The sequence below is a fragment of the Cicer arietinum genome, chromosome 4 (genome assembly GCF_000331145.2).
Source record: "Cicer arietinum cultivar CDC Frontier isolate Library 1 chromosome 4, Cicar.CDCFrontier_v2.0, whole genome shotgun sequence".
NCBI classification, from domain to species: Eukaryota; Viridiplantae; Streptophyta; class Magnoliopsida; order Fabales; family Fabaceae; genus Cicer; species Cicer arietinum.
The window spans coordinates 28,777,780-28,790,703 of NC_021163.2; the positions used below are offsets into that span (position 1 = coordinate 28,777,780).

The window sequence follows — 12,924 nt, forward strand, 5'->3', positions numbered from 1 at the left end:
GAAGAAGTCCAACATTTCTTAGTGTTTGTTTGGAAAATACAAAAATCACGATGAACCAAAAACTACATATAAGGTTCTAAAAATCACAGGGAAGGTTTTTTAAACTCATAGTGGCGGTGGTTCACGCTCAACTAAACTTACGCACACTTAACTTCTTTTATTGTGGAGTGTAGGTTCAGCATTAGTTTTTTCAATAGGTATTTTGTAATATTAGGATATTAGCACCCAACTTATTATAATTTAACTTGGACCCCCAAAAAACCTAATAATCCCACAATATGGTTAGTGTTGTCTTCTAGATCCTTCTTGGGCCTCCATTGAATTTGGAATCAGGTTGTCCCCTAACCCTCAACTTTCTAGACACTTCCAAATTCCATAATCCTACATATAAACCACACTCAAACCTCACACCAAACAATATCGTAATTACATTGCTACTATTGTATTTTAGTTCGCATATTCGCTCCAAATTCGATTCAATGGCGAAATATGGCGAAGGCGACAAGCGTTGGATCGTAGAAGACAGACCAGACGGAACCAACGTCCACAACTGGCACTGGTCCGAAACTAACTGTCTAGAATGGTCAAGAACCTTCTTCAACAACCTCTTTAACAACCTCAAAATCCTCGACGGCCAAAATGGCCTCCACGTCACCATTAAGAAAGTCGACAAACTTGATGGCGAAGCCTACGTTAACGTCCGCAAGGGGAAGATCATTCCGGGATATGAAATCAGCGCTTCGATTTCGTGGGAAGGTGAAGCGAGAGATTCCGACGGGAAATTGTTACATAAAGTCACCGGAACGGTTGAGATCCCTTATATTTCCGATGAGAACGCCGATGAGGATCCTGAAGTTAGGGTTAGTGTTAAAGATGAGGGAAAAATTGGGAAGAATTTTAGGGATGCGGTTCTTGCGAAAGGGAAAGGTTTGATTTTGGAGAAAGTTAGGGTTTGGGTTGAGAGTATGTCGAAAGGCGGACCGGTAAAGGATGAGCTTGAGACTAAGAAAGTTCCGCCGAAGAGTAATTCTTTGGCGTCGGCAGTTGTGGGGAAGAAGAAAGAAGAGGAAGTTGGGGTGAAGGAGAAAGAGAAGGAGAAAGTGAAGAAGGGATGTAAAGTGATTAGTTTAAATGAGAAGTTTAATTGTAGGGCGAAGGATTTGTTTGAGATATTGATGGATGAGAATAGATGGAAAGGTTTTACTCACAGTAATGCTAGGATTAGTAAGGAGGTTGGTGGTGAGTTTAGTATCTTTGATGGGTCTGTTACAGGGGCGAATTTGGAATTGCAGGAAGGGAAATTGATTGTTCAGAGATGGAGATTTGGGAGCTGGCCAGATGGAATGCAATCAACGGTAAGTTTTGTTTGTTTGTTTGATTGGAATTAAGGTTTTCTTCTATTTGGAATTAAGGTTTTTGGCACATTGTTAGTGTATTTTTGAACCAAACATACTTAGCTTCCGGAGAATCATGATAAATATTCACTGAAATGGGATAATAGTTTTTCCACAGCCCGAAACATACTTTAGCTTAAAATCAACTAATTAGAAATCATCTTTTGTATACCTTTTAAGAGAAATGTGATTAAAGTCAAATGTGTTTAGTAATACAATAATGATTATGATTGATTCATAGTTAAAAAATGTTTAGACTGTCAATGCATATCAGTTAGATTCATATAATACTAGATAGAATTGCGGTCAAATGCAGCTTCAATCTGGGCTTAAATAAATGTTCATGACTGCAATCTGGGACGTGCTACAACGATTATTGATGTTGTTTAAAACTAAAATTCAATTGCGTTTTGAGGTTGCATAAGCTGTATTTGACCTTGATATTTCACAATAGCAAGGATCATGATGTGACCACAACCCTCTGGTCTCAATCATGGTTGCAAAAATATCATAAACTATGATTGTTTGTTTCTGAATGGTTGTGAATTTTGTAGGTGAGAATTGTGTTTGAGGAGCCTGAATCTGGAGTTACGGTTGTGAAACTAACACACACCGATGTTCCTGAAGAAGACAGGTAAGTGTTTGATTATTTTGGTTATATGAAATGTTTTGTTTCAGAGGATTGAGTTATTGATCTGGTTGATTTCAAATGCAGATACGGGAATGCGACTGTGGTCGAGAACACTGAGAGGGGATGGAGGGATCTTATTTTCCAGAGGATTCGGTCTGTGTTTGGATTTGGAATGTGAGATTTTCTTGACAGTATGTGTTGTAGAATTCGAGTTTTGATTTTCATTTTTATATGGGTAGATCATTGGATTGGCATTGTATTATTTTATTGTCAAAGACATAAAGTGTCTTTTGCAATGGTTTCTGCTGCTACTTATTTCTGGTTTCAGAAATTGTTTCTTGTTTAATACGATGATCCTTGCCCATTGTATTTCTAATATTACATGTGATCAAAACACTTGGTTCTGTTGCAATTATCAGTATCCTTGGTGACAACATTAACTCTTGTTATACTATTTAACAGTTGAAATTTCAATTTGCGATAAATGGATCGTCTATTTTATAAAGTTAAGATTGGATTGTGGATATTTTTCCTTCTTCATGTATTAACTTGTACTTATATGACATTGCCTATATATTGAGAAAATTGAGATAAAAGGGTTAACTTGTTAGTAGTAAGGATGCTTCCAACAACTTGTAAATATAGAATAATTGTTTTGAACCATGTTGGAAATGATCTTTTGGGTTATTTGCAGTCCTGAGTTTCAATAGTTTTTTATTTGGGAATTGTAAAGAATCTGATTTGTTTCTACAGATGCTATATATTTCGATAACGAACATTAGAGCTTCTTTCTGATGACTTTCTTTTATTTTAGCCATAAAACTTTAGGATAGTCATCGTTTGAGTTTTTCAAAAGCTGTAGACCCAATTAATAAGTTTTCCGTAGGGGTGTTCTTAGGTTGTTCAAGTTCTGTCATCTGGGAAATCATTATTTGTAGTTATTCTAAAAAAGGAATGTTTAATTACTCATTTAGCTGTTTATATGACTTACTCTAGTCATTAAGCGCCAAAAATGGATGACAATTTGAACTCATGGACTACGTTATTTAAATTTGATATTGTTTGCAAGGTTTGCTATGTGTATTGATAATGAGATATCATATTGCAATTTCTCATAACTAATTTTAATTTGTCATAAAGAACAATCTGATAAATTGATAATGATGGCTGGCGCAGTAGAATGTAGCATACAAAGAGCATTGGTCAATTTGCCACCGAACATTGCTATGAACTTTGTTGAAATTCTGACCTCGATTAATTTTTTACTCAAGCTTTTTTTCAGTCTGACATGACTTTTTTAAAAGTTTTACTTGGTCTGAAAGCCTATTTAGAAGTTTTATTTATATTAAAATATTTAAATGTTCTACTCATACCACATATGTTCTTCACATACTAATATCAATGTACATATCTATATATATTAAACAAAAAATAATTTTTCTAATAATTTTTTTAAAATTTGAAATAAACATCTTTTAAATCTTAAAACATAATTTTTGATTTCAAAAAATAAATTTTTTTTCTTCTGAAACAAACCTATCCATTATTACCTCTCAAACAAATATAGAACGACTACTGATTGATTGACATATGGAACGACTAACTACCAAATATGGAACAACTACCGAATATAGAATGATTACTGAGTGATTGCAATAAAATTTAAATAGAAAATAATATTATTAATATAATAATAAAAAATAACATTAATAAATAATAAAATATATAGAGGTCGACCTGTCAGACATAATAGGCTTTTTTATAAGTAAAACATGACCTATATAAATAAATAGACTTTAAAAATAGTCTGATCTTAACATTTTTATTAAATAGGTCAGATCAGACCATAGGTCCCTGATGGACGACCTAGTCTATTCCCATCCCTACGCTCAATGATTTTGACCGCCTTCGGTTTATTGTTGGATGTATGGATTTATTGTAGATAATTGAATTAGTATATGTTAAAGAAACATGGCATTCTTTGACAAGCATAGTAGGGGTGAGAATATGTTGAATCGAGCTAGGCTTTGCTAGGCACGAATCTAACCTATCAAAAATTTAAATGCTTAAGCTTGACATGTGGTCTATCATAGACTTACTTTTTAGGCTTGAGTCTGGTCTTGATATAAGTTTGGTATGATCTGTTAGCCTACTTAAAAGCCTATTTCATTTTAACATTTTTGAATATGGAATCAAACATATCTTTAAACAGATTAACGAGTTAATATGTCAATGAAATTAAGTTCTATTTTGATATTTAACATTACATTTTGAAGAATATGACTTTATATATATTATACTTAATTATATTTTACAATAATACTTTTAAATATGTCAAAAATTAAATAATGTTAATATGCGTAAATTATTAAAAATTGAATATATAATAAAAAATATTAAACTTTAATATAATAATTATAGTAGTAAAAAATATTATTTATATTTATTTAAATAGATCAACCTAAAAAGTTTATTATGTAGTCTGTAGCCTGACATTTTTAAGTAAATATGTCTTTTTAGAATTTTTGGCTTTATCTGTTTAAAAAAAAGTCTGGTCTGGACTAGACCTGATGTAGATTAGGTTGTAGGTCCCCCTCGCTCGGTATGGCCTATTTCCATCCCTAGATAAGAGAGAAAAACTTGTTTTTTTAGATAAATAAAAAACCTTAAAACTCTATTGATGGTGGTAAAGTTGAAAGAAATAAAAATCAAAAGCAGTCTCTAAAACTCGGAATGGAGAAAGAAACTAAAGCACAAACACGAATCAAGATCAGAGATGGAACATGATATCTCTCGATTGGCATCCAGCAGCCATCCATCCCTCGTTTCGTATTGAATCTCCGAGTCACTTCAAATATTTTTCAGGCTCGATACCAAGTACATCATATGTCAATATCTTAAATCAATATCTAAGTAATCATGAATGTATGACAATGAAGACTTTGGCCATCACTCTAATTTTCTACAATCACTTCCATGCAACATTTAGAGTGTCGTGACTTCAAGTAGATTCAAGAATTTACAAGTCGACCACATCTCAAAAAAAAGCTAAGATAATCAAAACCTTGTGTCATCTAGTCAAGTGCACTATGTATAATTATCCATGTCGGTATTTAGCCCAGCAATCAAGTTCTTGCGCTCATACATTGGTAGTGGACTTCACCACAATCTAGCGATGCAACTAACTACACGAGTTACTCACTATATCCATTACAATTTGATCACTTATTTTATTAATTTATTTTTCCAAAACAAAACCATGGTTGTGTTTCACACCATTCAAGAGTGTTGAGTACACTGACTACTGATACAACCTTATCATTTACTATTTTCGTACCTGTCATCTCACTTATGCACAATCAACATTTTTCTTAATTAGATCATCTACCATAAAGTGTCAACAAATCGTAACTAACACATTCATAAATACATATCAAACAACATAAACAATCAAATTTACATTTCACATAAAACATGTATATCCTAGCAACAAAATAACAAACATCCTCAAATTTTTTCACGATCATCCTAAATGATGGTTAGTTATTATTGAATGAGGAGAAAATATTGAGAGACATGTTGAATAACTCGTGTATTTCAGATACACAACGGAAGTTCTATATATAGACTATGAGTAATAAATACACATAATAATATTTTTTTTTCAACACTCCCCCTCAAGCTGGAGCATATAAATCAAATGCACCAAGCTTGCTACATATATAACTAATATGACCTCGCAATGACTTTGTAAAAACATTTGTCAACTGATCATTAGAATTGACAAAGCTAGTGATGATGTCGCCCGATTCGATCTTTTCTCTGACAAAATAGTAGTCTATCTCAATATGTTTGGTCTTCTCATGAAAAATATGATTTGAGGCAATGTGCAATGTAACTTGATTATCATATATTACTGTCATTGGGCTAGCCTCTTCAAATTGAAGTTCTTTTATCAAATTGAAGTTCTTTTAGCCATGGCATTGTATTCTGCCTCAGTGTTGGATCTTGCAACAATATTTTGTTTCTTACCAAGATATTAAATTTCCTCCGACAAGTACACAATACCCAGAAGTGGATCGTCTATCAATGGATAAGCATGCCTAATCAACATATGAGTAAACAACTATATGAGTATGTCCTCTATCTTCATAAATGAAACATTTTCCAGGTGCATTTTCGATGTATTTAAGAATCCATATTACAACATCCATATGTTCTTGGCAAGGAGAATTTAAGAACTAGCTTACCCCACTAGCAACAAAGGAAATGTCAGGAGGGTGACTTTGAGATAGCTTAGTTTTCCTACCAATTTCCTATATCTTCCTGAATTTGATAGAGGCTCCCCATGATTAGGTAGGAGTTTGACATTTAGATCCATAGGAGTATAAATTGGTTTAACATTTAATAGACATGTTTCTTCAAGAATATCTATAACATATTTTCTTTGTGAAATTACAAGACCATCATTGGATTGTTTCAATTGGAGTACTCCTTGTTGGTCACTACCAGTTATGACAATATCATCCACATAAACAATAAGATAGATGCACCCTTAGGCAGAGTGACGATAAAATACAGAGTGGTTGGCTTCACTGCGAATCATACCAAACTCTTGTACTATTGTGTTGAATCTGCCAAACCAAGCTCTAGGAGACTATTTAAGACTATAAAGAGACATGTCTAACCGACAAACCATGGTGGAGGACTCCCCCTGAGCAACAAACCCTTGTGGTTGCTCCATATAAACTTCATCTTCAAGATCACCATCCAAAAAGACATTTTTAATGTCAAGTTAATAGAGAGACCAATGTCAAATTGTTGCAATGGAGAAAAATAATCTAACAGATGCCATTTTGGCAACAGGTGAGAGGGTATCGTTGAAATCCAACCCAAAAATATGAGTATATCCCTTGGCCACCAAGTGAGCCTTAAATTGATCAATCATACTATCACACGAAATCTTTCTGGGTAGTAAGTCCCGTGTTTAAGCCGACGAACAGGCAAACACTTGGCAAATCTTTCTTACTATTGAAGATTTTCAAAAATCAATTAACAATTGGCAAATCCCAAAAATTAAAAAGGACCAGGTTTATGAATCTAGTCTTTTAAAAAACCTACTCGACTACATAATCAAAACAGAAGAAAAAGACGTTTCTTTATCAAATCCCTTTGAAACAATAGATCTTCTTTCTCCAAAAACACTGCAAAAACACCGTAACAGGAACTATAATTTCATACATATAGGTCTTGTCTATGTCGGAATCAAACCATTAAATAGGGAAGGATTAAACACTTCGATCTTATGTGTCTTATGAGATGCAAGGTTCTTAGACTTTGAAGATTCAATAATAAGTACGATTGAATCTAGTTTATGTCAAGGACCAATTTAGTTTGAATGTTATCCAAACTTCTCTTTATCCTTAAAAGACCCAAACATCTTAAAATATCTCATGTTACAAATCAAAAATCATAATTACAAAATGATAACATGATCTATTCCTATAGCAATTATTTACAGAGTACATTTCAAAGCAATGTTTTTGGCCTTTACGGCAACAAAAAAATTCAAAATAAAAAAGTGAAACTCTATTTTTACAAACTGATTTAACAAAGGCAAACACTGTTATTCCAAAAACCATTCTTTGGAAAGATATAGATCTTCTTGAAGAATGGATTATGGAAGGAGTTGTTAAACCACAGTCTCCTGAACAGTCAAAACCAAACAACAACTTGAGGGAAGTTATCCAGTACAATGATGGAAGGGTAAGACTAAGTTTTTGTAGAATTTCCAGTGCCAGGTATTCTGATGTTGGTTCCTCCAAACTCCCTTCAGTAATACAATTACCTCATAAAATAGAAAACTTTTCAAAACCACGTTTTTCGTGTTCTAGCATACCAAGTGCTTCTTTTCAAAACGTAGATTACTCCACAAATGTACCTCATGAAATCTATACAGCACCTCAGAATACTAATGAGGAACAACAAAACATTTCTCCACCAACTTCACCATCTTTTTCTGTAATAACTGAAAATGTTATTAATGAATTAAATGTCATAGAAAAAGAATTTAAAGTTGATAAAACAATTTTCCATAATGATTTCTATGCTTCCAAAAATACATAAAAAAGAACATGGTTCTTCAAAAACTTTCTAAAACAAAGAAAATAAATTGAAAATGAATTGTATGAGTTCATTTAACAAAACAAAACCCATATTTTATTTTTCGATTAGTTTGAAATTTATGCAACACAAAACCAAATTTCATATCCATTCAAACAAAATCAAAATTCAGTAAATCCCATAACAACTAGAAATAAAACTGCAGAATGTGAAATGTCAAATGGTATGAAAATACAATCTGAACATCCACCATTAAGACATATCAAAATAATATACTTAGAACAAATAGTAGAAGATGCACCTTACAAAATTCCAAGTGATAGTTCAAAAAAAGATATTAGGCATATCCTTCAACAAAATAATTTTACGAATGCCCATCTTAGCACAATTGCAAAACAATTAACTAAAATAGAGAAACAAACCCAATTTTTAAACCATTTCAAATCTAAAAAACAAGCCAAAAACTATTTAGAGAAGGAAAATCAGAATTTACCCAAGCCTTACATGACCAACTCAGTAGGATAGAACATTATTCCACCTCTACACCATTGGTAGCTAAGGATACTTTAGAAAAAATAGTTACGACTGTAGACCAGGTTTCTGAAGTTGAACAAGAATTAAAAAACCTGTGCAAACTCCAATGGCAGAAGGGTCAACCTTTAGCCATGGTTACAACACCAGACCTAGGTATTGAGAACAGACCTAACATCCTTTCTCAATCTAAATTCAATGCCAGTATTGTCTATAAATGGAACATAGATGGTATGTCTGAATACAACATCCTAAATCTCCTTCAACAAATGACAATGGCATCAAATGCCTACAAAACCAAGACAAATACACCTGATAAAGCCATAGTTGAGCTTCTAATAGCAGGATTATCAGGCCAGCTCAAAGAATGGTGGGATTACCATCTCACACCCCCTCAACACTTAGAAATTTTGAATGCAATCCAAACCACAGAGGAAGGAATTCCCATCCTCGAAGAAATAGGAAATCCAATACCTGATGGCGTTGCAACACTAATTCACACAATTAGCATGCACTTCATAGGTGATCCATCTCAGTTAAAGGATAAGAATGTTGAACTCCTTTCAAACCTCAGATGTATAAAACTATTTGAATTTCAATATTACAAAAACACTTTCCTAACTAGAGTTATGCTTAGGGAAGACTCAAATCAACCTTTCTGGAAGGAGAAATTTCTTGCAAGACTCCCAACCCTTTTAAGAGAAAAGGTTAGAAACAAAATTAAAGAAGTCTATGGGATAAACCAAATCCCATATAATCAATTAACTTATGTGGAATTGGTTAGTTTCATACAAAAAGAAGGTTTAAAAATCTGCCAAGATTTAAAACTTCAAAAACATCTAAAATGGGAAATGAAAAGAACTAAGAATTATGATCTTTTTGCAAATAGTTTGAAATACCCACGATAAATGTTTTGAAAGACTGTGGAGGATCTTGTTCAAAAACTTATAACAAACCTCACAGAAAGTCTTTTTCACCAGGCAAACACGAATTCTATAAAAAAATCTAAACCTCAAAATTTTTACAAGAAAGAAAACCTTTTCAAAAGAAGTTTGAACCTCAAACTTCAAAACAAATAACTTGTTATAAATGTGGCCAAATAGGACACATTTCAAAATATTGCAATAGAAGTAGAAAACTTCATGAATTAAAAATTGATGAAGAAGTTATTCAAAAAATTGAGGCAATACTTTTAGAAACCTCAGAAGAATAAACACAAATAGATACTGAAATAGGTTCATCAGAAAATAATAAACCTTCACAGTTTGATGAATTAGGAACCTCCGAGTCTTCTAGTGCCTCAGAATCTAGTTCAAAATCAATTAATGTTTTAACAAAAGATCAAGAGCTAATTCTTGATATAATAAAGCAGGTTGAACATAAAAAATTTCAAAAAGAAATAATAGGAGAGTTGTTCAATACTTTTAAATCAAAACAAAGTCAGCCTTCCACATCCTCATCAAAATTGCTTCATAGAACCGCTTATGACTTAACAAATATCTTAGGAAAAAGAACAAGGTCACAAACCCCTGTCACAATCCAATCTCTGCAAGAAGAGATTAAAATTGTAAAACAAGAGTTAAAAACTCTTAAACTTAAACAACTAATTGATTCAAATATTCTACAAAATCTTCTCTCCCAAATTCAAAATCAAAATTCTTCTGAACCAGAACAGGACGGAGAATAAGAAGAAAATGATAATTATTCATTACCCTTAGAAAACAAAATTGAAAACTTACAAGAAATCCCAGAAGATTTCTTATTTTTTCTACGAGCAGTAACAACAAGAAAATACTTAATCAAAACTACATTGGTATTTTCTGAAGATTTCAAATTTGATGCAATTGCACTTTTTGATACAGGAGCAGACTTAAACTGCTTAGAAAGTAGCATTGTACCAAATAGCACTCTTTGAAAAACTCGTTGCAGCTAACAACTCCAACATGATTATAAAAAACAAAACTGAAGCTTCCATTAAAAATGGTAACATTTCAATCAAAACACTTTTTGTTTTATTAGAAAATACAACTCATAATGTCATTTTAGGGACCCCTTTCATTAATATGATAACTCCCTATTCTGTCAATTATGATAGCATTTGTTACAAAACAAAAGTAACCAAAATTGTTTTTCCTTTTATAGAAAAACCCAGAACAAAGAATTTAAATCTTTTAAAAGCTTGCTTTGTTTATAAAAATGAATTAAATTGTTTAATTCAGGGGAAAGAAAAACATTTATGTTTTTTAAAACAAGATGTTTCATTTCTCATAATTGAAAACCAATTACAAAAGAATTTTATAAAACAAAAAATTTTAGAACTACAAAAGAAAATCGACGACGAAATCTGTTCAGATATGCCAAATGCTTTTTGGGATAGAAAACAACATATGGTAGATTTATCATATGAAAATGATTTTTCTGATAAACAAATCCCAACAAAATCTAGACCTATCCAAATGAATTATGAACTCGAACAACATTGCAAAAAAGAGATTCAAGAATTAGAACAAAAAAGACTAATAACAAAGTCTAGATCTCCCCGGAGTTACGCAGCTTTCTATGTAAATAAAAATTCAGAAATAGAAAGAGGTGAACCTAGGTTAGTAATTAATTACAAACCATTAAACAAAGATTTAAAATGGATTCGATATCCAATTCTAAATAAAAAAAATCTTTTACAAAAACTACATTCTGCATTTGTATTTTCAAAATTCGACATGAAATCGGGATTTTGACAAATTCAGATTGACCCAAAAGATAGATACAAAACTGCATTTACTCTTCCATTTGGTCAATATGAATGGACGATAATGCCCTTTGAATTAAAAAATGCTCCTTCAGAATTCCAAAGAATAATGAATGACATTTTTAATCCTTTCTCAAAATTCTGTATTGTCTATATTGACGATGTTTTAATTTTTTCTAAAAACATTGAACAACATTTTTAACACCTAAAAACATTTTTCATGATCACTAAGAAAAATGGAATGGTTGTTTCAAAATCCAAACTTTCCCTTTTTCAAACAAAAATCCGTTTCCTAAGACACTATATTTCTCAAGGTATAATCACCCCTATTGAAAGGTCCTTAACTTTTGCGGATAAATTCCCAGACAAAATTCTTGATAAAACCTAATTGCAAAGGTTCTTAGGAAGTCTAAACTATGTCTTAGACTTATGTACAAATATTAATAGAATAGCAAAACTTCTCCACGATAAGTTAAAGAAAAACAATGTCACATGGTCAGAAGAACACACTAGAATAGTTCAAATAATTAAAAAACAGGTTAAAGAAATACCATGCCTGCATCTAGCTGACCTATCAGCCCATAAAATTATTGAGACAGATGCTTCCAATTTAGAATATGCGGTATTCTAAAACAAAAAATAAATAACAAAGAATGCATTGTCCAGTTTACATCTGCACACTAGAATGACTGTCAAAAGAATTATTTTACAATAAAAAAATAAATTATTTTCATTTTCATGTGCATTACAAAGTTTCAAAGTGATTTTCTCAATAAAATTTTTTTACTTCGAATTGATTGTAAATCTGCAAAAGAAGTTTTACAAAAGGATGTCCAAAACATTGCATCAAAACAGATTTTCGCCAGATGGCAAGCAATTCTTAGTATTTTTTATTTTGAAATTGAATTTATAAAAGGAGATCAAAACTCAGAGAATTTCTCCAAAACAGGACTGGAGAGATGCCCAGAAAATCCAAAAGAATAGAGGTCTTGAAGGACCAACTACAAAAAAAACCAAAACCCATTTCATCTGCAAAACCCATTAGATCTTGGGCCCAAGTCGTCGAAGAGGATGAAGCCCAAAACCAAATTCAAAAATGGCTTTACAACCAACAAGTTTTTCAACCCCAAAACATTGAAGCAATAGAAGCTTCAATGGTAGAAGAAAATCTTTGAAGCAATAGAAAGTTCATCCTCTAAGAAGACTGAAGATGTCATGAAAAAGGAAAGCTCGGAGTATCCTCTATTTGAGGAAGAGGATGAACTCGCTCTGATTTCCAGAAGAATCTAGAGGATGATAAATTAAAGAGGGCAAGATAAAAGATCTCCTCAAAAAGAAAAAACTGACAAAAGTCAGATAACTTGTTTTGGGTGCAACAAGATGGGACACTACAAAACTGAGTGTCCTCTCAACAAAAGGAACTCAAGAAGATTTCCATACAAAAACAAATCCATGATGATTACTTGGGATGACAGTGATGAGTCATCCTCTGAGCAAGA

At 32.3% G+C, this 12,924-nt stretch overlaps 1 protein-coding gene across 1 annotated transcript; it reads left to right on the forward strand.

Moving 5' to 3' along the window:
* Nucleotides 1–308: 308 nt before the first annotated feature.
* LOC101511432 (uncharacterized) lies at nucleotides 309–2,459 on the forward strand. The gene is made up of 3 exons (XM_004497827.4): nucleotides 309–1,355; nucleotides 1,949–2,028; nucleotides 2,110–2,459. The coding sequence occupies exons 1-3, from the start codon at nucleotides 480–482 to the stop codon at nucleotides 2,201–2,203; spliced, it is 1,050 nt and encodes a 349-aa protein (XP_004497884.1). The 5' UTR covers nucleotides 309–479; the 3' UTR covers nucleotides 2,204–2,459.
* Nucleotides 2,460–12,924: the final 10,465 nt, after the last annotated feature.